This window comes from Pteropus alecto, unplaced genomic scaffold (genome assembly GCF_000325575.1).
Source record: "Pteropus alecto unplaced genomic scaffold, ASM32557v1 scaffold104, whole genome shotgun sequence".
NCBI lineage: Eukaryota > Metazoa > Chordata > Mammalia > Chiroptera > Pteropodidae > Pteropus > Pteropus alecto.
The window spans coordinates 3559698-3586922 of NW_006436664.1; the positions used below are offsets into that span (position 1 = coordinate 3559698).

Here is a 27225-nt window from a genome sequence, read left to right on the forward strand (position 1 = left end):
TTTCCCTCAAGTGTAGGGTCCTTTGCTACCCATTTGTATTTAAGTCTGAGGCATTAAAATCCAGAATGGTAGTTTTAGATGCCTCAACATTTCTTTTCCACTATTTTTAACCTTAAGTGGTTACATCTTTTTTATTCCTTTACTGTTTTCCTGATAGGTTTTCAATAGGACAAAGAGATAAACAGATGTTCTCAATCCAACAAGCTAACCATTAACTTCCTAAACAATGCTGGTCTAAATGCTATACTCTTGCTTCCTGATCAAGGCGTTCCTATGAAGATCATACAACTATCAATTAACTAGTATGTTTTCAGCACTCATCCTACTTGACCTCTTTGTTAATCAATAATTCCCACTAAAAATTTTTTCCTGGGTAAGTATTAAAACTGCTGTGACTGCTTTCTTCATCTAGCCCTTTTATTATTCAGTCTTATATTTCTTCATTGGTTCTTCCTCAGCCTGTGTCATTTTTAAATTTAACTTTTCAAGTTATTTTTTTACTTTACATAGAGAAAAATTCATTTTTTTTTTTTTGCTTTTAATTAGTGTTTGCAGGGCATATTTTTTCCAGCCTTTTACTTTTACCTGCTATATCAATATATTTAAAATGCATTTCTTGTAGCCAGAATATTAATTGGTATATTTTTACCATGTCTATTAAATGTAAAGCCTAATGGTTGGATTTAGGTCTACCATCTTATTAGGTCTCCTCTGCTTTCTGTTTCTTTGCTTTCCCTGTCCAGACTTATTTTGGATTATTTTAATTTTTAAATATTCTATTTTAATTAATCTATTTGTTTTTGACTGAGGAGGTCACATTTGAGCAGAAAATGAAAATGAAAGGAGGGCATGAGCCATTCATAGATCAGTAGAAAAGGTATTCTATGTATAGAGAATAGCTTGTGTGAGGATCCTAAGACAGGAAGAGAGCCTGGCATTTCCAAGTCATAAATAGCAAAAGGCCAGAGTGGATTGGCTTGAGTGGAGGAAAGGAGAATGTTTAACAATGAAGTCAGATCAGTGAGCAGCAGTCAGACCATGAAGGGCTGGCCAGTCAAGAGTTCGGATTTTGTTCCAAGTGTGATATGGGAAGCTATTGGAGGGTTTTGAGCAGAGGAATAATTTGATCTGCTTTATGTTTTCAAGAGGCCTCTGGCTGCTGTGTGGAGAACAGCATGCAAAGAAATAAGAGCAGAAGCAGAGAGGCCAGTTGAGAAGCTATTGCAGCAGTCTAGGGGAGAGATGGTTGAGGCTTGAATTAAGAGAATCATAGTGGCACAAATGAGAAATGACTGAATGCAAAATATGTTTTGATGGTAGAGCTGACTAAACTTGCTCATGAGTTAGAGGTAGGGTGTGAGGAAAGAGAAGCATCAAGAACGATTTCCACTAAACCATGAGCTCCTTGAGGACTAGAAATCTATCTTATTTATCTCTATATCTTCAGTGCCAATGCCAGTACCTTGCTTTGCAAGACCATAGGATTTGGAATCACGTGAGACCTGAGTTCAAATCTTGCCCCAGTACTTTCTCGTTGAAAGACTTTATTTAACCTCTTTTGAATATCAGCTTCTTCATCTGTAAATTACAATTATAAATTGTGCAGTACTGTTGAGAACCTGGTATGTTGATGTTAAGTACTAAATATTTTTACCCGGTAGATAACACAGGCCCTGCATTTAATTTTCCAACAGCTGAGGTCTTTTCCTTCCAACCCCCATCTTTCTCACTTATTTATCCCAATACTGTTACCCAGAGTTTCACAGCTTTCTTGCCTAATCCAAACAAAAAGTTCTTTAGCTCTCCCTACCTGAAGAAATTCCAAATGGTATTTCTCAACTCTTGGAATTACATTTCATCATAGTATAAATTGCATAGTATAAGATTTCTTGGGCACTTCCTTGATAATAAGTAATTCTGTGGGGCAGAATCTCAAAAGATGACTCCAGAAGTAGAAAAATAATATAAGCCATCTTTGGAGGTGAAAAAAAATAGGAAACACTGCACTGCATAATGTTCTGTTGTTGTTCCTCAGAAACAAAGAAGGAAAACTACCATTATTTAACTGCAAACTTCAAATTGCTATTTATTTTTTGCCTTACCTCTCTTAATCTTAATTCCAAAGTAATTTAAAATAGACAATACAAATAAGATAAAAAACGAGAATGGTGAATTTCATTTAATTATTCTATAAAGAAATACATTTTAACCACCTGTTTCTTCTCGATATCTTGCAGATGCTATTTTCTATTGCAATTCTGAGTACCTATTTCTACTATTCTCAACAGTCTATTTTGAGCAACTATTTTCTGCCCAATGCAAAGTAACAGATTTATCTTGATATATTTTCAATGGGGAAGGAGGTAAATTGTGAATGAAAAAGAATTAGCACCAGGCAGAGAAGTAAACAATACATAAATCGTTTTATTTGCCAAATAATTGAATTTTGCATATAGTCAAGATTTTCTCTTGGGAGGAGTTGATAATCTTACCATTTCATCAAATCAGAAATTTTTTTATATATATTGGCTGTTTGTAATCAAAACAAAGTAAAAATGCTCTCTTTTTTACAAAGATTATTCTATTAGTCATTCAAAGAATTTTAATATAATTTTTTGCTAAAGTTGAGTTAATGTTCATTAATATCGCCAACTGATATTAAGAAAAACTTGTTCACTATCTTCAGAAGTGAACATGTAAAATAAAGAAGCTTCATTTTTACAAGTAAATGAGGTTTACCTCTAATGCAAAACTGTACTGCTCTAGTTCTTCATAGATGAGTCCACGATTAATGAAGGTATTTAATGTCACAGTTTCTCCAGCATCAAGAAGAAGCACAATTCCATAATCTGTTAATGCCTAAAAGTAAAATAATCACTTACAACCTAGGTTCAGCTCTTCAGAGTCTTACTATATTAGCCAAGGAAAAATGTGTTTATGCCCAAACTAGGACCTCATTATTAGTATTTAATTTGACTTACAATCATGGCCAAAAATAATCATTTGTTAGATTTAAAGGGTCCCCCTTCACTAAATATTATGAATACTTTGTAATAAGTAGTGCTCACTGTGCTTGCACTTTACATGTTATTTGTGAATCATTCTAAGCATTTTTATTGTGTATAGATAGGAAGGGGGCATACGACACCCTTCTCCCACCCAACAGTTTCACCAAATGGCTGTTGATATTAAAGACTTGTTACTTGTTGAAATTTAAGTTTTTAGTTTTGTATTGTTTCCCTCAATGAAACCTAAGTTTTTTGGAGACAGAGCTTATCCATTTTGTTCACCATTATAAAGTCAGTAACTAGCACCATGCCTATACACCATAAGCACTCAATAAATTTTTGTTGCAAAAATAAATCATGAATCAATGCCAATGGATCATAATAAAACTAATGAATAAGCACTTGTTGGAAAATTACTTCAAAATATTTTAATAGGTATACTCTTTTTTTAGAAAGAGACATTAGTCTCAGTTGAGAATTAATCGACTCAGAGGATCTTTCTCTATTTATTTTATCTTTTTTGCTCATTTATAGAATAAACAAGTATTTACTGGTCATCTACTCTGCACCAGGTGCTAGGAGCAACCCAAATTTGAGTTGGAGCTGAATATCTTAATTTATTTTCCTACTCAACATTTTGTCCAAAAGAGCCATATGGTTTCATCAGAAAAGGATCAAATTTTATATGCCTATAGCATATGCTAACTGAAAATGCAAATAAATAGTATTTTACTATTTGCTCAGTGGTCTTCTAGTGTTTCATAATTGGACACTCAAGCATCTAAAAGAATTGTACAGTTAAAGATGCTATATGTACATTATGGAATAATTATAAGCAAATATTTCCAGGGCTGTAAAAATAATTCATAATACTCATAAAAGCAAAAGAAAACTAGAATGTTTATTATGCTAGCGCTCCGAAGATCTGGACCCTGAGCTCAGGGACAATTTCGCTTTTATATCTCTGCGCTGTTACAGTTAGCATGGGCTACAGGCAGTAGCCTATGCTAACAGTAAGAGCATATGATTTTCGAACAGAAATTTAGGTAATAAGTCTGTTATCAAGACAGAACAATCATAGAGGAGGGTGAATCTTCAGTTGATCTCAAAATCGCTCTACCCTTCGGCCTATGCAGGACGAAGAGCTGATTATAAGGTTAACCATTTGAGTGGAAAATTCCTCTTCAGTTACTGTGCAAGTTTTTGTATCATGCCTCTGCAATTATTACTAGATTTTCAGTCTGGGAAAAGTTACTTAACTCGAAGCTTCAGTTTCCTCATCTGCAAAATTGAGATATTAATAATTCATCATATGTTACAAAAATTCATCATTTTGATGATATGTTGATATGTTGATGATATGTGACAGTGCCTGTCACACAATAACTTAAGTAAGTGGTAACCGTTACTATTTTTATTAGCATAGGGTAATAAGAGACAAAATTCTCCTTTTCTTAATTGTTGTAAAACCATGTCTTGGGAGAATGTTTGAATTAATTTTCTGCAGAAAGACTGTGGGTTTTCTCAGTGCAGTGATGGCAAAAAATGCTGAGGCAGGTGGAGGAAGACAAAAAGGGAGGAGGTGACACTGTTAAATGACATCCGGTCCACAGCTGGAGGTCAGATGTTTTTACAAAGCCATCTAAAGACTGTTAACCAGAAGCAAACAAACCTGTGAACACCAGTTCAGGTCTCTGCTCCCTGTGTGACCTGGATGTGTTCCCAACCTCTCCTTACTTCCATTTCTTCTATAAAATGAGTGATTGGATTAAATGAGTTGGATACATGGCAGCTCTAAAATCGCCAATATATTTATTCTAGTTAGATCTCTATTTAAGTGGTTTTTCCTTTTCCTTATTCATAGAGCACTGGACTCTGTTACATATCAGAGATAAAAAAAAATGAGAGTTCCCTGCCCTGACCCAGCCCATTGTTTTCCAGTTACCCAGAAAAGGCAGAAGTAGGGGTGGGGAGGGAGTCATTAAAGTCATCTTCTGTGCAGGTTACTCTGATAAATGACCCTTTAATTAGCTCCTAGAATCTTAACAACTCCTTTGTTAAAAATTAGTTATTCATTTGTCAACATTTGTGGAGGAAACCTGATCTTCCGGTTACCAGGAATTCTACATCTTTTGGGGTAGAAACAATGTTTCTCAACTTCTTCCTTTCCACATCAGATAAATTCCTAAATCTCTATATGTTTTAAACAGATTTAACTGCCCACATTTCAAGGAGATGAGATGGGGTTGTGGAGGGGCGGGAGTGCGATGTCCACGCAGAACAGTGGGAATGTGATGTACTCTTTTAGAGGAATGCTTCATTGGCTATGGAAGTGGATAGAAACAAGGAGGGAGAGACAGGTGAACAATAGAGAAAGAGAAGCAAGAGGATGTAACAGAACACAAAGAATACCACAGACCAGCTGCTCCCCAATGAAGAATCTTAATTGGAAAAGGACCAAACCGACAAGGCGGGCTTAAGAGAGGGGTTAGAAAATATAAAAGAAGGCTTGCACAGGTAGAAGCTGGAAAGGAAAAATAGAGAAAGAGGTTTGCTGCAGCCATCGGGTAGGGCTTCAAAAAGCACAAACAATACTGGTCATTGCTTGTTGATCCCCAGAGCTGGAAACCATCACTCATAACTCTCTGTGGTCTGAGCACTGTACAAAAAAAGACCTCAACAAACTGTTCTCGCTAATGTTGAGATTTTGAAACAACAATATTGCTAATAATCACTGTTTTAAAATTCTGCACATGAGTATATCAGTAGAAACATTTACTCTAATGAGAATTATGTAATGTATCTTAACTTATGTATGCCTTTATATGCTTATGTAAGCATTATAAAATTAATTTTTTGACATTATAGAGATTGTAAAAGAAAATTTGGTGAGCACAAAGAAATTAATTCTCTTTGAAATGGTTCCTCCGTTTCCCAAGTTGAGTGTGTGTGTGTGTGTGTGTGTGTATTTCCACAGAAATTATTTTTCAAAATTATAACAGAAATAAGAAAAAACTTTACATGTGCTTTAAATGTGTTTACAAATGTTTTAATATTTTGTTTACTAAAATGGTCATCTTACCATTCGAAGTTCACCTATCCTGGTGTAACATAATGCTCTGTTATAGAATGCTACATAGCTGTTTTTGTCCATGTTGATAGCTGTAGTTAAATCCGTAATGGCTAGCTTATAAGTCTAAAAAGGAAAAAATAATTAGGTAACAGGATTAATCATAATGGACTGAAATTTAATTATAAAATAAATTCTTGATTCCATCTATCACAGTTTTTGGAACACTGTGTAGCATCTGTGATATTAAGACAATCAAGCTAATCTTTCACAGAGTTAATTAAGAAGATATCTTGGTAGGAATTTTTATTATTGTTCCTGCTACTTGCAAATAAAATTAAATATATAAAGAACTTTAATTTAGATGATTATCTTAGTGCCAAAGATGCTATACAGCAAGGAAAAAAATTATACTTGTTATTAGTAAAAGAGAGGCAAGCCATATTCCTCCAGCAAACATTCACTAGAGCTTGCTTGCTTCTGTCATACTGTTATATCACATAATTGTCATGTTTTCTATCCACGTTCTCTTTTGCTTCCTCTTTGATGCTTCTCTGATACCTTAGATCATCCATTTCTATAGATAGTAATTTTCATGGAATTAACACATAATACAAAGTCTTACCTGTACCTTAAGGTATTATTTGCAAAATATTTCATATGAAATAGCTACAAAAGGAGATGAGAAAGGAAAAGTAGAGAGAAACAAAATATTCCATGAAGCATCAGATATCAATGCTGCCACACACACCCACTTTGACCCAATAATTTCCATTTAGGAATCAATCATAATCTCAAGCAATGATTTTGTTCTCAATGTGTATAACTGTATTATTTGAAATAGTAAAATAATAAAAAATGTAAAACAACCCAAATTTCCACCAATCAAGTTATAAAAAAATAAACTATGGTAGAATATTATTCGGTCATTAAAAATGGTATCTTCAAAGGTTAAGTATGACAAGCAAGGCACAATACCAATTACATAGCATAATAGCATAATCCCAATTTTGGAAAATATATATATTATTAGGAAAAAAAGACAATGCAAATACACCAAAATGCACTCAGGAGTTTTCATTTGATGGTGGGATAATAGCTGATTTTAGTCTTCTCCTTTATGAATTAAAATCCCTTTTGATGTACTATCTTTAATACCACAGTGATTCTTCTCTCACAGAAGAAATAAAAGGAAGTGATTCCTTACTTCACATCTAAGCATCCGCCTACCCCAAAATTTCAGTGAACAAGACAGGAAATCACCCTACCTTGTTGTAGTATTTCAGAACTCCTCTGTAAATATAAGCTCGCACACTCTGAGGATAAATTCTGATGGCCTCATTACAATTCAAGATTGCTTTGGAGTATCTGCCTTTCAAACCATAGAAGGCTACTCGGCTTAAATATGCCTTTTTCAGAGAAAGAGAAGAGGAAAGAGAGAATGGATGTTTTCATAAAAGCATCAATTCTACCAAAATATATGGTAGTTTGAACAAATCTATGCCACCCAGAGATGGTATAAAGTGTAGTTTTTTTCTCACTCTTTTATTAGAAAAAATTCAAACATACAGAATAACTGAAAGAAAAGTTTAATAAATACTTGCCTACCACCTGAATTCAATAATTATTAACAAAATAAGTGTTTTGTAATATTAATTGTATCTATTTTTTTCTGAACTGTTTAAAAATAAGTTTCAGACATCATAACAACTCACCCTAAGTCTTTCAGTATGCATTTCCTGTGGAGAAGATGTTCCCCTGTATAATCATACTACTATAATATGTTTAAGAAAATTAATAGTATTTCCCTAAAGTCATCTAATATTTAGTCCATATTCATAGTTCATAAACTTTTTTTATTTATTTATTTTATACCTACAGCACCCAGTCTTCTTCCTAGGTGTTCTCCCATCCAAGTACTAACCAGGCCCAACCCTGCTTATCTTCCTAGATCAGACAAGATCGGGCATGTTCAGGGTGGCATGGCTGTAGACTCATAAACTTTTAAACTCAGGATCCAATCAAACTTCACCTATTGAATTTTATATTTTCTCTGTAGTCTCTTAAAAAGTAGAAATAAATGTGATAGCAAAACAAGAAATAAAATTAATAAATATATAAAATTATAATTATTAATAGATACCTTAAAATATTAACAATATTTACATTTCACAATTCACAAAACGCTTTTACATATATAATATCCCTGTTGGAAATAATACTTTTTGTTCAAGGGGAAATACAGATATACACATTGTCAAAATATAATTAGTTGAAAAGTAGATATAAGTAACTAGTTGTTGCTAACTAATAACGGCGATATATAAAGGATTTAATAGTTTTAGCAAATCTAGCACACTCTCTAAATCACTGAAATTGTTCATTTAAATACCTCATAATATTTTGGATCAAGAGTAATTGCACGATTAAAATCCAAGATTGAGCTATCCTTGCGGAGTTTTACTTTGCAAAGCCCACGTTGATAAAAACCTTCTGCCAAATCAGGATTTGCTTTCACAGCTTTCGTAAAGCAATCAAAAGCCTAGAAGAGTATGTGATTAGGAAGGAAATCATTTAGTGAGTAGAATATATTCATTTAAAATGTTAACAAATTACTGTATGTAACTATTATTGAAAGTTTTCACTCTTTTTTTGGTCATTTTAAATATGTTTTTCTCAGTGAAACTTGTGGAGTGAGTCAGGTTATTATTATAATTTACAGGTCCCCTTACTCTTAGATTAATATCTACATAACCCCTGTCATTATATTACAATATTTTTGCAGGTGTAATTTTAATCATTATTCTTCATAGAAATGTGCACTTCGAAGAAATCATAGCCAGTACATTTGCTTTCCATGACGGCCCAAGAACTATAGCAGATATATAGGTATGAAATTTCACAACAACAGAACTCTAAAATTTTTTCCAACATTGTAAAGCAAAGCTAGGTTTGGGTTTTCCAAGAGGGCTAAAAACATGGAAAAGATTTGCAATTAATCTTATATTTTTTGGAATTTCTTAATGGTACAGCTAATCAAGTGCAACTCTTTTTCAAGGTTACAGAGATGCACGTTTCAGACACTGTCTATCTCTATGAATATAAGGACTAGAATGGTGTGTGTGCATGCATGTGTGTGCGTGTGCGTGTGTGTGTGTGTGTGTGTGTGTGTTTAGAAATAGAGTTGTAGAATATCCAAAATTAGCTATTGGAAAATATCAATTATTTTACATATTAATCATGTTACTGACAATTTTGAAGTGGAGACTTGTGTAAAATAGCCAAATGCTGGATAAATATATGAATATTGAATCAACTTTTCAATGAATTTCAATGGTTTTCAATGAATCCAACCACCTTAATAACCTGTTTCAGTTTAATTTGAATTGTTCAGTTGTCAATAAGAGAAATCAGTGTCCTGATCATTTTCAATTTAATCTCCATTACACTGAAGCACTCAGTTTAAAGTACTTACGATTTAATAAATAAATTGTATTAACATGATGAAATTATTTTCTGTAATAATTTCTTACAGTTAGATTTATTGTTTTGATGGGAAACACACATTAGTCTTTAGACTATCATTGACAAATAGGCATCAAATCAAGTGTTTTGAAGAAATAAAACAATGAAGTAGGTATTACAGAGTACATCCTGTCTATAATAAGCCAAGCTTTATGAGAAGCTTTAGTCTAGTCACTCACTGTGTAGGTAACCTTCAGAAACAGAACCGAATGCAAGCAATTTCTAAAATAACAGATAACCTACGTTCCTAAATACAGAAAATACCATCTGTAAGTTGCCTTCATCCATGTAACAAAGACCCAAGTTATACAGACAATCAGCTGAAGCCGCTACAGCATTAGGTCCTTTATCGGAATGAGAAAAGATATCCAACGCCTTTTTAAACATTCTCACAGCTTCCTATAATGATAAAAAAAAAAAGAGAGAGAGAGAGGGAGAGAGAGAGAGAGAGAGAGAGAGAGAGGAAGGCAATGAGAATGTTTCTAATATTTGCTTAACACAACAGCTTTAAACATTAAAAGGAGTCCTGAGCGCACAGCCCTACTCTCGGTTCACATGAGGACATACAGTCCTGGCAAAGACACAGATCTTGTCAGTGCAACTTGAGAAGGGGACCTAGGCTGGCCGTAGGGAGGACATCTGATCACAGGAGGTCCCACCCAAGTATCTATCCTACTAGAGGTACTTAAGCAGGCTTACACACATGAACTTTTAGAACTACATTTTCTAAATTCTAAAGGTCATTTTCTTATAGTTGTAAATCAGACTTAAATTTATAGACTAGTTCATGACCAGTTTCCTAGTAATTTTTCTAAAGGGAATACTGGGCAGCTATTATATAATAAAAAATCTCCAGTGATAATATCTTTTATTTTGGTTGTGGATTTAATCAATGTTTTGTCCTGCTGTGCTCTTAATGGGGTTCCACTGATACCAGAAAATAAACATCAAAAGTCACTCATTTAAACTATTTAATCAAAGTAATTGAAACTCATTAATGAAAAAAAATTCAATTTTCCAGATAGAAATGACTTTTCATAATTACCTAATTGATGTATATTTCTATATAGAAACAAAAATATTTGTGACTCTTTAGCCCATTTTCTTAATTATATTACAATGCTAAAGAAACGAGATTTAACTTAGATATGTGTCTTTCGTACCCCCACACTAGCATTTACTCCGTATGTTTACAGCCCACCTCAACATCCATCCTTCCATCCCCACTCTCAGCACATGACTTTGCCATAGAAAAAATCATCACGTCAACTTCTCTCTTTTAACTTTTTATGTATTTATATCTTCCTCCATTTCTTTTTCTCGCCTGTCTTTAAATGAGTTCCATTCTCCTCCTTTTCAGAACTAACTTCTCATGCTGTGTCCTTGATTCTATCTCCTTCTGCCCTATCTGAGGACAACCTGTTATTTCCTTCCTCCTTTGGATCTCTATGCCTTCACTGGCTTCTTGAGTTCATAAAATCTTCCATCCCATTTAAATTTAAACGAACATATCTTCACTTCCTCCTGCTTCTTCCTCTAGCTGGTGTCCACCAATCCTTGCTTTTTCAATGCTCTAAAAAGTCTCCTCTGGGGACTTGAAAGTAAGGCATATCTACATTCTGAAAATAGTCCTGTGGCTGCTGTGTAGATAAATGCTTGGAAGAGTGCAACACTATTGCTATAATTCAAGCAAAATAAAAATATGTTCTAGAGTAGAATAATGACCACAGAAATAGAAAAAGGAAGAAAGGAAATGGATTTGAGAGATATTTAGAAAGTAGAACTAAAGGGCCATCACTATTGATTGGGTAGAAGAGGACAATCAAAGGTGACCCGAGTTTTCTAGCAGAGCAACAGGGACATAAGGGGAGATTAAAGTAAATATAAGAGTATTCCTAAAAGGAATTCAATATTATAAAGGTGTCAACTCTCCCTAAAATAATCTAGTGACTCAGTAAAATTCAATCAAACTTCCAACAGGGTTTTTAATGGATCTTGACAGGCTGAATTAAAAATGTATATTGGGGACTTATAAATGTATTTATAAGAATTGTATATATTTTTACAGAAAGTCTATTTCTTTGAAATGTAAAGGAAGGAATTCTTGAATTTCATTATTTTTTTTCCTTATGCTTTTGAAATTGACAACTTTTGTAGTTAAGAATCTATTTCTTACAGCTCTTCTAAACTTTGTCCTGTCTCAATTTTAAACCGGATACAGAACCAACTGATGCAATTATATGCAACCCTGGTTGTAGTAGAACAATTCTGATTCATAAATATGCAGTCTTGAGTTTTTCTATCTGATTTTGGTAAGTATTCCTTAGCTAGGGTTGGCTTTTTTAAACTTAGGACTGAGAAATTGAGGGATGGAAATTAATCCTTTCACTTCAGTACATGTAGGTTTTCAATAACTGAGTCAAGGTGGAATTTTAAGGGGTCAGTGGTGGCAGGCCAATGATTTACAAATAATAGGTTCTGCTTGGGAAACTACCCCTTTGAGTTCTTTCCATCTGACATAACTTAAATGGTGAAATTTGTGTTTATGAGCTCTTCTGCAAAGCTTTTTAAAATATTTTCAGCTGGTCCAAATGGGACTTATTAGCAGTAAAAATGTCGCATCAGGTATGATTTGATCCCTTGTGTGCTTAATAAGTTGTAAAATGATGGCTCAGAAAAGTAGCCTGTAGTCTAACCATGGTGCTATTTTAGGCTGGCTTGTTAAACACAGGTCTAAGCTAGTATGTCAATAAACCAAATACTTATTTTCATTTCTACTAATGATCTCTTCTCCCTGCAAAAAAAAAAAGAAAAGAAAAGAAAAAGAAAGTGTATTTGGAGGAGTAAAGGTCCAAGAATAAACAGGAATTTAAAAAAAAGAAAAAGAGAAAAGAAAATGTATTTGGAGGAGTAAAGGTCCAAGAATAAACAGGAATTTTCTGGAGAACATAATGTGGGCACTTGTTTTACCAAATATCAAGAATCGCAATAAAGCTATAATAATTGGGTCAAGGATAGACAAATTGACCAAAGGAACAGAATAGAGAGCCCAAAATCAGCTTTACACATACATGAAAACTTATAATAGATGTAGCACTTCAGACCTTTGAGTTAAGGAGTACATTTCAATAAATGATACTGGAACATTTGAGTACTTATATAGGAAAAATTGAAATTTTATTGCTATCTCACACTCAAAAAAAAATCAATTTAAGGTAGAATAAGGCCTTAATAGAAAAAGCAAAACCCTTAAACTTTTAGAAGAAAATATGGGAAATATCTTTATGATCTTGGAATAGAGAAGGATTTCTTAAACAATTTGTTCAAGCCATGCTGACAAAACAAAAAGTAGATCTATTCGACCACATTAAAATTAAAAACTTATGTTCACCAAAACGCAACATAAAGAAAATTAAAAGATAGCCACAAATTACAAGATATAGATCACACATACAACCAACCAAGGATTAATATAGAGAATTTAGTTTTTAAATGCCTAAAATTGATAAGAACAAGACAAACAAAAATGTGTATAAGAAATTGGCAAAATAGGAAATATGAGTGGCTAATAAACATAAAAATTACCAAACCTGTGCTCAAACTGAGAAATGTGACTTAAGATCACAATGAGAAATTGTTTTTTTACTACCAAATTAACAAAAATAAAGTCTGACAACACCAATTATTACGGAGGATGCAGATCAACAGGCATATTTGTACACTGCAGGTGGGAAAATAAACTGGTACAACCCTATAGAACAATGTATCATTTTCTTGAAAGTTAAACATTCATTTTCTCTACGTGCCAATAATTCTACTCCTAGAAAATTCTGGAAAATCCTGGAAAATTACGCCACATGTTAACAGAAAACATGAAAAAGAATATTTATAGCAGCCCTACTCTTAAGAGAAAAAAATAAATAAAAGAAGCAACCCAAATGTTAATTAACAGAAGAATCAATAAATAAGTGGCATTATTTAGTTTTATAAACAATATGCAAGCAGTCATTCTAAGCAAAATATAAAAATTCCATAAATAGGTTCAGTAAACATTACGTGAGACTGTGTACCTTGCTTCTCTTGGCCTTCATTTGGGATTTTGCTAATAGGGTGTATGTGGTGATCTCGGGCCTATTCAAAATAATCCCATCCAAGACCTGAATGGCCTTGTCATGGTTTTCACAAAATGAATAAATGAGTGCTTGCTGTATAGGACTCAACTCAATGTGACCTAAAAGGAAAGGAAAGTTTATCGATACTTTTGCCAAGAATCTAAGATTGAGAACATATGTAATTATTTTAAGGAAGTCAAGCAAGTCAATGATCTATCTTTAAATATGAATTAACAAATCGATGATACTAAAATCTAGTTACTATCAACAAAATATAAAACATTCCAATTATAAACAAACAAAAAAGCATAAAATTGGTATTTCCTATAATAACCTCTCTCACAAAATTCACTATGTTATGAAGCATTTTACTGATTGATTATGTACAAGCAAAATGGAAGTTTTAAAGTTTCAAAACCTAACTTCGACTTTCAAATGAATCCTTCAAGCTATCTACACATAGCTATTGCAAATAATATAAACATTTTAAAGAAGTGTTTCTTTTTAAATTAAGACAATTATAAATTTGCTTTAATTATATTTACCTTTGTTCATTTCTGCTACTTGATAAATAGTGAACTTTGCAAGATCATAACATTTCATCATAAGAAGATATTGTCCTCTAGAAGAAATAATATCTTTTTAATTCTAAGCAGTTAAAAATAATTTTTCTACAATACAGTTAAAAATAATTTTTCTACAACCAGTTACTTAAAATTTTACAATTACATTTATTTATACTTACATATGTATGATAAAAACAATGTGAAAATTATAAACATTTTATGTAGTCTAAATGAACCAGTTAGCTTGGAGATGTGACATGAACACAATTTAGGAAATGTGAAGCTGAAAGAAAAACACTCAAAGATTTTTGCAGTTATCTGTATTTAAAATGTTAGACTTCAATGCTGAGAAGTGATTAAAAGATAAACACAGTTCAAGGGACGAAAAAGTAAGGGAGTATTTACATAAATTGCTAAAATGTGGTTCAAGAGTTTACAAAACAAAGCAAGCCCTTAGAAGAAAGCACAGTTCGCATCCATTTTCACATATAAGAGAGCACTGTTCTCATCCATTTTCACATGTCTATTATAAACTCATTCCCCAGGTCAGAGATTATAACCTATTTTTGGTGGTTATAACTCATAACTCACAATGGGTGTCTATAGCAAGCTCTACCGCATTTGAAATACAATTCAATGTGTCACTATTTTTTTCAATGAATTAGCTGAGGTTTACATTTGGTACCTCTGTAGACACAATCAAACAACTGATCAAAATATGTTACCTTACTTTCATGAGCTGTATGATAACTAGAGAACCAGTATTCTAAGAGGCCTCAGAGAACTTATACACTAAACAGTTGTGTTTTGAAGCAAGGATAAAGCAAAGAGAAAGATCTGGTTGTCTTATATTATACATTATCTTGACGCTAACAAAAACAATAACTATATCTGACTTGCTGGTTGAAAGATGGCCATTGCTGAACTACTAAATGTAAAACAAGGAGGCTAGAAGGATCAAGAGAGAGCTAAAGATCCCAGTGGTTAGCTCAGTTGCTAAGCTATCCCAAGAAGAATTCTATTTCTATGCCCGTACCTTATTATATATAATTGAATTCCATCTGGCTGAAGGTGGATAGCATAAGATAATTCTCTTACTGCCTTTTTCAATTCATGCAACTGTTGAGTGATAAACAGAAACTTAGTTCATAATAACAGATTGCTTTCTTTCTGATGTTTATCCCCTCCCATCTTTCAATACAGAAATTTTGCAGAAACATGTCATGATATACTAGCAAATGGGAACAAAGAAGTAAAAGTATTTTTTAAAAGTTTGCGATGCAGTCTTTTGTTTTTTAAAAATCGTTTATCTTTAATTCGAAGAATTTTAACATACCTACATATATAATTTTACATATCATACATTCTAGTTTGTTTTCTCTTTTTGTTTAGCCTTTCAGTTTTTCTCTCAACCATAACACCTTTTCCACCAAACTTTACTCATGTTAATAAACTAGCATGCAGAGGAGGATAAAATTAAAAAGTAAAAGTCTGGGGTGGCTCCACAGTATAGTGGTTAGCACGTCTGCTTTACACACACAAGGTCCTGAGTTCACACCCCAGGTGGAGCCTCGGACCACACCCCAGGTGCGCCAGGCCCTGGGTGCACGCCGGGAGCATGTGGGAGGAGACGCCCTGCCTTCAGAGATCCAGTTCTTGAGGGGAAATGGCAACATCCAAAGAGGAGGGGAAAAAAAGTCAATTCCACATAAAAATAAGGAAGAAAAAACAGGGTTACACTTTAATAAGTAAATAAATGACTAAAAATATAAGAATGATGAAACAAAATATAAGAATGATGAAAAAAGTCTGCTTAAAATCAATATATAATTAAAAGCAAACACTGATTCTTTCCTTAATATTGGTCACAAAAGCATGGATTTGTACAAATTTGGAGACAAAAACTTACTATTGTTGGAAATATCAAGAGAAAGACTACACAGACTCCAGCAAAATAAACTTAGGACAATCAACAACTTCTCTTACTATGCTGATATGGTGATGCAAAGAGGAGAATGTACAAAACTAATTGTGCATGGAAGTAGGCAGTAGCTATTGATGTGGTACAAACTGTTTGGAGGAAATTATAGATGGAGTCAAAAGAGGGAACCCAAAAGGAACGAGTTTGAGATGTGTTTAAATAAATTTGAGAATTTCTGTGAAACTTTAGGCCAGCTGCTTCCCAAGCTGACCCTGCTCAGGTTGGCGTAATTATTAAGTCATCTAGTCATATGTCTGCATTGTTGCACCTGTTCCAACCGTGAATATTTATGCATTGAGGAAACCCTGACTGGGAAAAATGGAGGCTCATTCTCTGATCTTTACAAGCTGTCCTGAGGTTGGACTTCTCCAGACAGCCTTAGATTAGATTCATCCTTGAGGTTGAACCCACACCGCAGGCAAATGTATTCTACATATACACACTAGGTTTGATTTGTAATTGTTTTATTTACATGGGACCATATTGTACACACTTTATACTCTTTTCTGATTCTTGCTTTTCTTATTCAACAATATCTCGAGGAAATCCCTCCCAGTCTTCCCATATAGTTCTAATTATTCTTTTTATTGACTACATAATCCTCTAGATGTGAATACAATCCAATTTATTCAACCATTACTGTGTAGAAATTTTTGCCTCCTCAGAACAATGAGTTTTTGAATATATGTCCTTATACCCTATCATTATGCTGGTGCTTTGGTTTCTAAGTGCACTCAAAGGAAATTCCAACTTCCCCCTGGAGCTCTCAGCTCCAACAACATGGAGTGAAGCAAAAAGACCACACGCCATAAGTAAGTCCATCCCTTCTCCAACAGTTGTCAAGAGCAAACTTTCCCTGCGGACAACACTAAACCTGCCCAGGGTCTTCTATCTCCATCATCAGGAATGTAAAGGCTTTGAATGGGACATTAGGTCCTGAGTTGTAGACATTGGAGAACAGAGCTCCTAGGCAACTCTCAATGGAGAGGCAGGGTAAGCGAGAAAAAAAAAAGCCTTTTATATTTTAAAACCGTGATTTTGAAGTGAGTTTTGTGTTTTTCGGGGTTTTTTTATTTTTTTGGTGGGGGGGAGGGTCTTTGTTTTTTGATTGTGTTGCTGACAGGAGGTTGTTTTAGTTTGTTGTTGTTGTTGTTTCCCATCCATAACTAGTCTAGCCTGACTAAAACCAGTGCGACTAAAGGACTCATAGGAGACAAGGGCAGAAAGGCAATGAGGAGCTAATTTATGCAGGCCCTTGTAAGCCTTTAGCTTTTGCAGAATTTGGCTTTTATTCTGAGTGCAAAGGGAAGCTATTGAAGCTATTTGGGCGAAGAAGTAAAATAATCTGACAGGTTTTAATAGGGTCACTAAGGCTGCTGTGTTGAAAATCCATTAAAATGAAATAAAGAACAGAAGCAAGTAGACCAGGAGGCTACTACAATAATCCTGATGAGAAATGATAGTGTCTTAGGCAGGACCGTTAGTGGTGGAGTAGTGGAAAGGGATATCTATTTTGAAAGGTATAACAGTTAACAGTTTTTATCTCTGGAAAGTCAGATTTGGTTGGGGTTAGGGAAGACTTTTACTGTTTATTATATTGTTTGAATTTGTTACACTAAGATATATTACGCTTTTAAATTTAAGTAACTTGCAAATTTAAAAACAATTTAAAAGAACATATGAATGAGTAGGACCTCATTCTATGTGAATTTCATTCTACAAACCCACCCACTCACAAATACACACACACATACAAACTGATAGACTCCAAAATGTTAATAGCAGATATCTCTAGAGAACAAAATTATGGATAGTTTTAAATTCATTTTTATTTGCATAACTACATGCAATTAATATATGTTGCTTTTGTAATAAGGGAAAAACATTTTTTAAAAAGAAAATGAAAGACAAAAATTCATGCCTCATCAGTAGAGGCAATTATAGTTAACTATAGCTACTTAATATTTATTGCTTATAAATGCATTAGTTTCTGTAATTAGCTGAAAAATAATACATTAATATATTTTAAATTATATTAAACTGATATCCAGAAAATTAAAACTTTTTTTAAAAGTCAAGATTCTTAAACCTTAAATACCTTATGATAAATTTCTGCTCGACAAATATAGCTTCGAATATATAAAGGATCAAGTCTAATAGCCTCAGAAAAATGCCAAGTGGCTTCAATGTAGTTATCCAAGTGCCGCAGGTATATGAGGCCAATGTTTATATAGGCAAAAGTAACAGTTCTAAAAAAATAAGAATGTGAAATCTTGTTAGACATTTTAATTATTCCAAATGTTCTCCAATTATGAATGAACCTAATGAAATACATACATCAATATATACCAGGGTTTTTTATGTCTTACTAAAGAAGTAAATTAGTTAATTACACTCTGTTTAAAATTATAAATACCTTTATAAAATCCTTAGAAGGAAATCAACATTTGTAGTTCTGTGCTAGGAAGAGAATTCCTGAAGTCTTCTAGACTCTTAGCAATACTTTACTCTTCCTTGACTTAATCTTGACTTATCTTGAATTACAAGCATAGTTTTCCTCAACTCAAAAGTTTCTGCTTTGGGCTGTATTATATTCTCCATGAGTAACAGTGAGACAGTAATAGTTTCAAGGCTTATGAGTGAAAATCCTCTCCACATAGGTAGTAACCCAGTTTCTTTTCTATATCAAAGAAATGTTTTTTTCTCTTAAAATCAAACAATTTTCAATATAGAAATGGCCAAGAAATTACCTTGTTCAATGCCTCTATTTCTTTTTTTTCTCCAAAAGTAATCTTCCTTTTCTCTTTTTATTTTAAAAGAAAATAATTTTTAAAAACACCTCTTGAACACTTTCAGATATTAAAGGTTTTGTTAGTTTCATTTAGTTACTATTTAACAAAATAGATGAAAGTTAAGTTAGGTTGTTTATAATATTTTTAAAGGTAGACAAGCTGACATTTCTCTTCATCTTTTATACAGGTGTCTGCTTCAGAATGGTAAGTCAATACAATCTGTTCATTATATTTTTTTGCCACTCCCCCCTATCATCATCACCACCGTGTTTATTTCTAATCACAAAGATAGAACAGCTTCCTACTTAGTGCTAGTCTGCTGCTAACTTCCTGTCCTTGACAGCAAGTGAAGACATATTTGTATTCCTTCATATACAAATTACTGGTGAGATTTTTATTAAAGCTGCCTTTAAAAAATAGTCTATTAAAAACTTTACAGCCTTCTTAACTTTTAGTTAATGTTTTCTATGAATTTCAAAACTACCTCTTTTTTGAGTGATCAAATTAAACATTTTGATTAGGTATATTAAATACAAAGTATGAGATTTTCCATGTTTTAAATGGAAGTAACCCTCTAGGCAATCTCGAATTGCAAATATATATATATTAACTTCTGAAAACCTAGGGAACATTATGTTATACAACATGAGCATGTATATATATATATATACATGCTCATGTTGTATAACATAATGTTCCCTAGGTTTTCAGAAGTTAAAACTACTGTTACTTTTAAAATTTTTATTTTGTGAACATACTCCTTTCCTAAAAATTAAATGTTGCTTATATTTTCTTTTTTTTTTTAATTTTTTAAACATTTATTTGTTTATTTATTATGGTGACATTAGTTAACGAAATTAATAAGTTTCAGCTATACATTTTAACAGTAAGGCATATATACATTATACTGTGTGTTCACCTCCCACAGTTAGATTTCTTTCTGTCACCACATATTTGACCTCTTTTAGCCCATCTACCTCCCCCCTCTCTCCTCCCCACTACCCTCTGGTAACCACTAGTCTCTTGTCCATGACCATAAGTCTCTGTTTGTTTGTCCTGTTCATTTGTTGCTTTTAGGTTTATATCCCATATATGAGTGATATGTGATTCTCAACTTTTTCTGGCTGGCTTATTTCGCTTAGCAATGCTTCTATTTCAAAATGATAAAACAGCCCAACTTCATAGAAGCCCCAACCCTTTCCCTAAAAGACACCAAAGTTCTTATCACCCACATTTTGGCTTTTTGCAACTGAAACTCTTTTCTTTCCATTGCTGGCTCAAAACTATCCAAAAGAAAATCACTATGGAGCCATTTTCCATGACTTTCCTGAGACAAGTTCAAAGTTTACCTTATTGATAAACTAAGTAAACAATCTGCTGTTTGGCATGGATTGGTATGGTATGTTACTCTTTCTGACACCTTCCATTTTAATAAATGCTTCATTAGGAAGAAAGGCGGGGAGGGAGAACTATTTAATTAAATTCCATGTTTGACAGCTTAGCTTTCTGACTAGTGTGTATAACTTTCAGTTTCTTCCTGAACTTAATGTTCTAAATGTTATTGGCTTTTTTCTTTTGCTTTACTAAGCGAAGTGAAGTCAGAAGTTCTAAATAGAAATTTCCTTCTATCGAGTTGTGTGTTGTGCATAGCAACAATATATCAAGTAGAATATTTTGTCATTATTTTAAAGCTTGATGACAGTGTTCTATGAAGTTAACTTCAAAAATCTCTAACCTAGGCATCTCTAAGCTCCTCTTAATAACTTCTTGATTTTGGTATCCATGGATGTAAATCCTCTCATACCCACTCAGTCTCTAAAATTTGCAAAAGCATCTGAGGCAAACATGTTGACAACAAGTTTTACTTTAGAAATAACCTTATTTTTAGAAATAATAATTTAATTTTAACATCACTTTATAATTGTCTCATTTTTACAAAGTTATTAATTGTGAAAGGGAAAGCTTTTTTTTTCATTTTGCTTATTAATTATATACAAAAGTGAAATTAATGAGAATGAAAAGAAAAACACACCTTTCTAGAGAAATAACAGTTTCGAAGTCACAGATTGCCAGCACCCAAAGTTTTAGATCTGTATAGAGTATGCCCCGATGTAGAAAACAACCAAGATTCTCATAGCCGTCATTTATGAGAGCTTAAAAATAAAATTATATCTATTATTCAGCTTCTGAACAAACATATCTGAGTTATATTTTAGTCTCTACCCTTCCTACTACTTATTACTTTTTAACATTATATAAAATAATACATATCTACAATGAGTATACTTATTGGAAGAGTAAAAAATAGTATTCACATAAAATGTATTTGTTTATAAGTTATAATGTGGCTATCATGATTCACAAACTCATTAGAGCTGGAAGAAATCCTGGTGGTAATAAAAGATAGCCCGTTCACTCTATAAATGAAGAAATTAAGGTTTAAAGGGGCTAGATACATTGATCATGATTGCGATGCTAGTAAATGAGAAAGACAGGCCTAGAATCTAGAGTTTGACTTTTGATTCATTTCAGTGGGTTGGAGTCAAAAGGGCGCCACTGCCCTTGATGTCCCCGATGGAAGACAGGAAGGAATTGATAGTGGCCAAAGGACAGACTTTAGTACAAGCCCAGACTGGGGCACATGGCAGTGGTCCGGTTTACATACATAATCCAGGCAGGATGTGCAGCTCAGAGACTAGTCCAAGGCAAGCAGAACTTGAAGTTAAGATAAGTAATTTGATTATGCAAATGAATTTAGAGACATCAAGGAACAATCATCTTAGACCGCCTCTCTGGAGGAGCTCTGTATTCTCTTTGTAAGAGTCTAGTTGTCTCTTAATCTCTAGATACTGCTTAATTGATGGTATTCCATGATGGATGATGGTATTCCACCACTTTGCACCTAGTGAACACAGCAACGTCTGGAGTGCTGGGTTCTAGCTGGAATTTGCCAGTCAGGATGGGCTAGTTTATTCAGCTGGGGATGTTTACTGAGCACTTATTCTATGCCCAAAATTGTGCTGGGCATATTCATATAACAAGAATGCATTGATAATAGTGTAGGTGGAAATGGCCACTTTTGGCTGTTGGCATCCTCTTATTGAAGCTTCTCAAAGCTCGTTTTTAGTTTAAGGGTTAAAAGACTGAATTTGACTAATCCATGGGCTGCGCTTCTAGAGCAGGACACAGACCACCAAGAAAATTCACTGCCATTTCAGCAAGCCGACTAAGAAATAAACTTGAATTTCCAGAAATATCCTCAGAACTCAATATGTAGAAAGATATGATATTCTTTGATATGATATTCTCCCTTTGTCATAGTTACATACACATGTAAATACACATATACTCACATTATGTTCAAAGGGCATAACAGAAACATTTTTCACTAAACTATTATAGCTGATAAAGACATATGAATATATATATACAAAATAAGTATATATTAATATATGTATATATAATTATATAATAATATACTATTACATTAGTTATCTCACATCAGCATTCCACTCTACGAAAGTTAGCCACTGAACCTCAGTTCAAATTCCTATATATGTGCAATTGAAGGCAAAGTACCTGAAACACTATAATCCTGTAGCGCTCTTAAAGGGTTACTCTTTCTGAATAAGCAGCCTCTGTAATACAATGCTAACCAGTTATTAGGATCTAAGTGAATTGCAATAGAAAAATCTTGAGTTGCTAGCTTATAAAAGCAACGTTTAAAATATGCTCTTCCTCGATATGTCCTAGAAAAAGAAAAAAAATCATTTTAACATGTATTGCAAAATATATATTTTCTTTTTTTGGCAAACTTATACAATTAATTTTGTATTTAATAATTTGTGATTATTTCCCAAGAAAGTTTGGTCATAATGTTAATAGCAAAAAGTATATAAACTTTTTATAAATAAATCAATTATACTTTACTATATATATAATTATGTGATATTAATAATATGCTCTGTATTAATTATATGCTTACTAATTTTAATATATTTCTTATATTTATCAGAGAGGTGTGTCAATAAAATATATATGAGATTTTTTAATTTTTATTTTTTATTGAATACCTAAAATGTTAGGTTCTAATTTATACAAGATTGCTCTCTAGGAAAACCAAATAATCCATTTGAACAAAATGGGTCTTGGTGGGTAAAGTCGTTTTGGTATATTTCTGTTATACTGAAGATGTTCCCAAATAAATGGGGGGCTGCTCTATATGCATAAAAGCTATTGCATCAGTTGTATGAATTTGATTCTATCTCCATTAACTAACTTCCTACTCTGATTTTGAAATTATCATTATTATTAAATTATCACTCAAAACTATCACAACTATATCGATTCCTGAAAATCTCATATTCAATCACTTAATAATATAAAATCAAATCAGCTTTTAGAAATGAAATAAATAATTAAAGAAAAACAAGAGACATAAGCTAGTAAGTAGATTACCTGCTCTGAAGAAGTTAAAATAAAACAGGGGGAAGATAAAAGGCGCTCAAGAAGGTTATATTAAGGGATTTACTTTCAACAGTGGGCAGCCAGCCCCAGACCAAACTGTACTCTGTTTTGGATAACTCTCTCGGGTTCCTGGACCCCAGATGGGCAGCAACTGACCTCGTTGTGCTCTGAGACTTTTTCTGAGTGGTTAACACTACTTGCCCCTCCCTAATGGCTTCCTGAGACTTCCGCCTAATGCCCAAGGCTCTTTTAGCAGCTGAGCCTTATAGGAAGCTAGCTGGCTAGCAGCAGCAGGCCTCAGGGTGCTCTGGGCCTTTTACTGAGTTGCCCCAGGCCCTAGTACTAGTAGCAGCCAGCCTCCATTCACAACTTAACTTCTCTTACCTACCTCAAGGTCCAGCACAGGTAGCAACCAACTGTAGACCACTTTGTAGCTCCTACCAGGTAGCCCCAGACTGGTCATAGGTAGCAGCTGACCTTGGATTGAACAGAAGCCCCTCTCAAGAAGTCCCAGAACCAACACAGCCAGGAGACTCCTTCAGAGTACCACCTTATTAGCCCCACAAGTGGGGCTGATAGATCTTGGTGATCTCAGCAAGCACCAAAGCCTGCTGGGACAAATATCTCTGTATGGGGTCAACCTTCCCCCCAACACCCCTCACCCCCATATAGCAGCTGATAAGCTGAGGGCATGACCAATCCTCATGGCCAGTCAGCTTGAGGGTCAATTCCACTTAGTGACATGCCAATAGCAATCAAGGCTCAACTACAACAGGAGTACACACAAAACTCACACAAGTGACAATCCTGTAGTACTCAGCACAGGTGATCGGGGAAACTATGTCACTGAGCCCCACAAGGCACCTACTACCTAAGGTCACCCGGCTGGGAGACATAGCAGTTCTACCTAATACATAGAAACAAACACAGAGAGGCAGCCAAAATAAGGAAACAAAAAAATATGACCCAAATGAAAGAATAAGACAAAATTCTAGAAATAAAAAAAGCTAAATAAAATGAAGGCAAGCAACATATCAGATACAGAACTCAAAACACTAGTTATAAGGATGTTCAAAGAACTTACTGAGAATTTCATTAAAGAGGTAACGAGCATAAAAAAAAGACATAGAAACCATAAAAAATAACCAGTCAGAATTGAAGAATAAAATAACTGAAATAAATAATACACTAGAAGTAATCAACAGCAGATTAGATGAAGCAGAGGTTCAAATCAGTGATTTAGAAGATAAAATAGCAGAAAAACACTCAATTAAAACAGTAAAAAGAAAAAAAAGAAAAAAAAATAAAGATAGTTTGAAGGGCCTGTAGGATATTATCAAGTGTAACAATACTCACATCATAGAGGTACCAGAAGGAGAAGAGAGGGAGCAAGAAATTGAAAATTTATTTGAAGAAATAATGACAGAAAACTTCCCTAATCTGGCGAAACAAACATAGAAGCCCAGGAAGCACAGAGCGTTCCAAACAAGGTGAACTCAAAGAGACCCATGTGAAGACTCATCGTAATTAAAATGCCAAATGTTAAAGATAAGGAGGGAATTTCAAAAGCAGCAAAAGAAAAGCAGCTAGTTACATAAGAGGGAGCTCTCATAAAACTGTCAGTTGATTTCTTAACACAAACATTGCAAGCCAGAAGAGATTGGCATGACATATTTAAAATGATAAAAAGCAAGGAACTATGACCAAGACTACTCTACTCAACAAGACTATCATTTAAAATTGGAGAAAGAGCCTCTCAGACAAGAAAAAGCTAAAGTAATTCATCACCGTCAAATCTGTATTACAAGAAATGTTAAAAGAACTTCTTTAAGAAAAAGAGAAAAAAACATAAATATGAATAATAAAATGGTAATAACTATATACTTATCAATAATCACTTTAAATGTAAATGGAGTAAATAATTCAATCAAAAGAAATAGGGTAGCTGAATGGATAAGAAAGAAAAGACCCATTCATATGATGTCTACAAAAGAGACCCGTTTCAGATCAAAAGACACACATAGACTGAAAGTAAAGGGATAGAAAAAAATATCTCATGCAAATGGAAACCAAAAAAAAAAAAAAAACTGAGGTAGTAATACTTATATCAGATAAAATAGACTTTAAAACAATGACTATAATGAGAGACAAAGAGGGATAAAGGGATCAATCCAACAAGAAGAAATAACCCTTGTAAACACTTATGCACCAAACATAGCAGCATTTAAATATATAAAGCAAATATTGACCAACATAAAGAGAGAGATATACAGTAACACAGTCATAGTAGAAGACTTTAACACTCCATTAACACCTATGCACAGAGCTGCCAGATGGAAAATCAATAAGGAAATAGCAGCCTTAAATGACACACTAGACCAGATGGATTTAATAGGTATTTTCAGAGCATTTCACCCAAAGCAGCAAAATATACATTCTTCTCATGTGCACATGGAACATTTTCCAAACTAGACCACATGTTAGGCCACGAAACAAGTATCAATAAATTTAAAAAGACTAAAATGATATCAACCATCTTCTCTGAACACAATGGTATGAAACTAGAAATCAATTACAAGAAAAAAACTGAATAACACCCAAACACATGGAGGCTAAATAACATGCTACTAAGCAATGAATGGGTTAGCAATGAAATCAAAGAAGTAATCAAAAGATACCTTGAGACAAATGAAAATGAAAACATAATGACTCAAAATTTATGGGACACAGCAAAAGCAATCCTATGAGGGAATTTTATAGCATACAGGTCTACCTCAAGAAATAAGAAAAATCTCTAATAAACAGTCTAACCTTACACGTAAAGAAACTAGAAAAAGAACAGCAAAATAGCCCAAAATGAGTATAAAGAAGGAAATATAATAAAGATCAGAGCAGAAATAAACAAAATAGAGACTGAAAAATAATACAAAAGATCAATGAAACCAAAAACTGCTTCTTTGAAAAGATAAAAAAATGGACAAACCTTTAACCTAACTTATCAAGAAAAAAAGAGAGAAGGCCCAAATAAAATCAGAAATGAAAGAGAAGTGATAACTGACTCCACAGAAATACAAAAAAATTATAAGAAAATATTAAATATGCCAACAAAATGGACATCTGGAAGAAATGGGTAAATTCCTAGAAATTCCTTCCAAGACTGAATCAAGAAGAAACAGAAAATCTGAACTGACTGATTACTACCAACAAAATAGAATCAGTAATCAAAAACTCCCCAAAAAACAAGTCTTGCACTAGATGGCTTCGCAGGTGAATTTTACCAAGCAGTCAAAAAATTAACACCTATCCCCCAATTGTTCCAAAAAATTCAAGAGAAGGGCAGTCTCCTAAACTCATTTTACAAGGCCAGCATTACCCTAATTCCAAAACCAGACAAAGAAATTGCAAAAAAAGAAAATTATAGGCCAACATCCTCATGAATGCAGATGCAAAAAACCACAACAAATTAGCAATCCAAATTCAGCGAGACATTAAAAAGATCATACACTATGATCAAGTGGGGTTTATTTCTGGGATGCAAGGTTGGTTCAATATCTGCAAGTCAATTAGCATGATACACCATATTAACAAAATAAAGGATAAAACTCATATGATCATATCAATACATGCAGAAAAAGCATTTGACAAAATCCAGCATCCATTTATGATAAAAACTCTCAGCAGAGTGGGAATAGAGGGCATATACA

General features: G+C 33.5%; 1 protein-coding gene and 1 pseudogene across 1 annotated transcript in view; both read right to left on the reverse strand.

Moving 5' to 3' along the window:
* The window catches only part of TTC6 (tetratricopeptide repeat domain 6), a 169902-nt gene that overhangs the window by 18612 nt on the left and 124065 nt on the right, over nucleotides 1–27225 (reverse strand). Inside the window, exons 15-25 of the mRNA XM_025047939.1 lie at nucleotides 22634–22803; nucleotides 21087–21207; nucleotides 18361–18511; nucleotides 15318–15400; nucleotides 14261–14337; nucleotides 13674–13834; nucleotides 9868–10002; nucleotides 8471–8620; nucleotides 7347–7487; nucleotides 6091–6204; nucleotides 2740–2859 (exon numbers count right to left, since the gene is read on the reverse strand). Coding sequence (XP_024903707.1) covers nucleotides 2740–2859; nucleotides 6091–6204; nucleotides 7347–7487; nucleotides 8471–8620; nucleotides 9868–10002; nucleotides 13674–13834; nucleotides 14261–14337; nucleotides 15318–15400; nucleotides 18361–18511; nucleotides 21087–21207; nucleotides 22634–22803 — 1423 coding nt within the window. The remainder of the gene's footprint in view (nucleotides 1–2739; nucleotides 2860–6090; nucleotides 6205–7346; nucleotides 7488–8470; nucleotides 8621–9867; nucleotides 10003–13673; nucleotides 13835–14260; nucleotides 14338–15317; nucleotides 15401–18360; nucleotides 18512–21086; nucleotides 21208–22633; nucleotides 22804–27225) is intronic.
* Nucleotides 7951–8072, reverse strand: LOC112481144 (annotated as a pseudogene).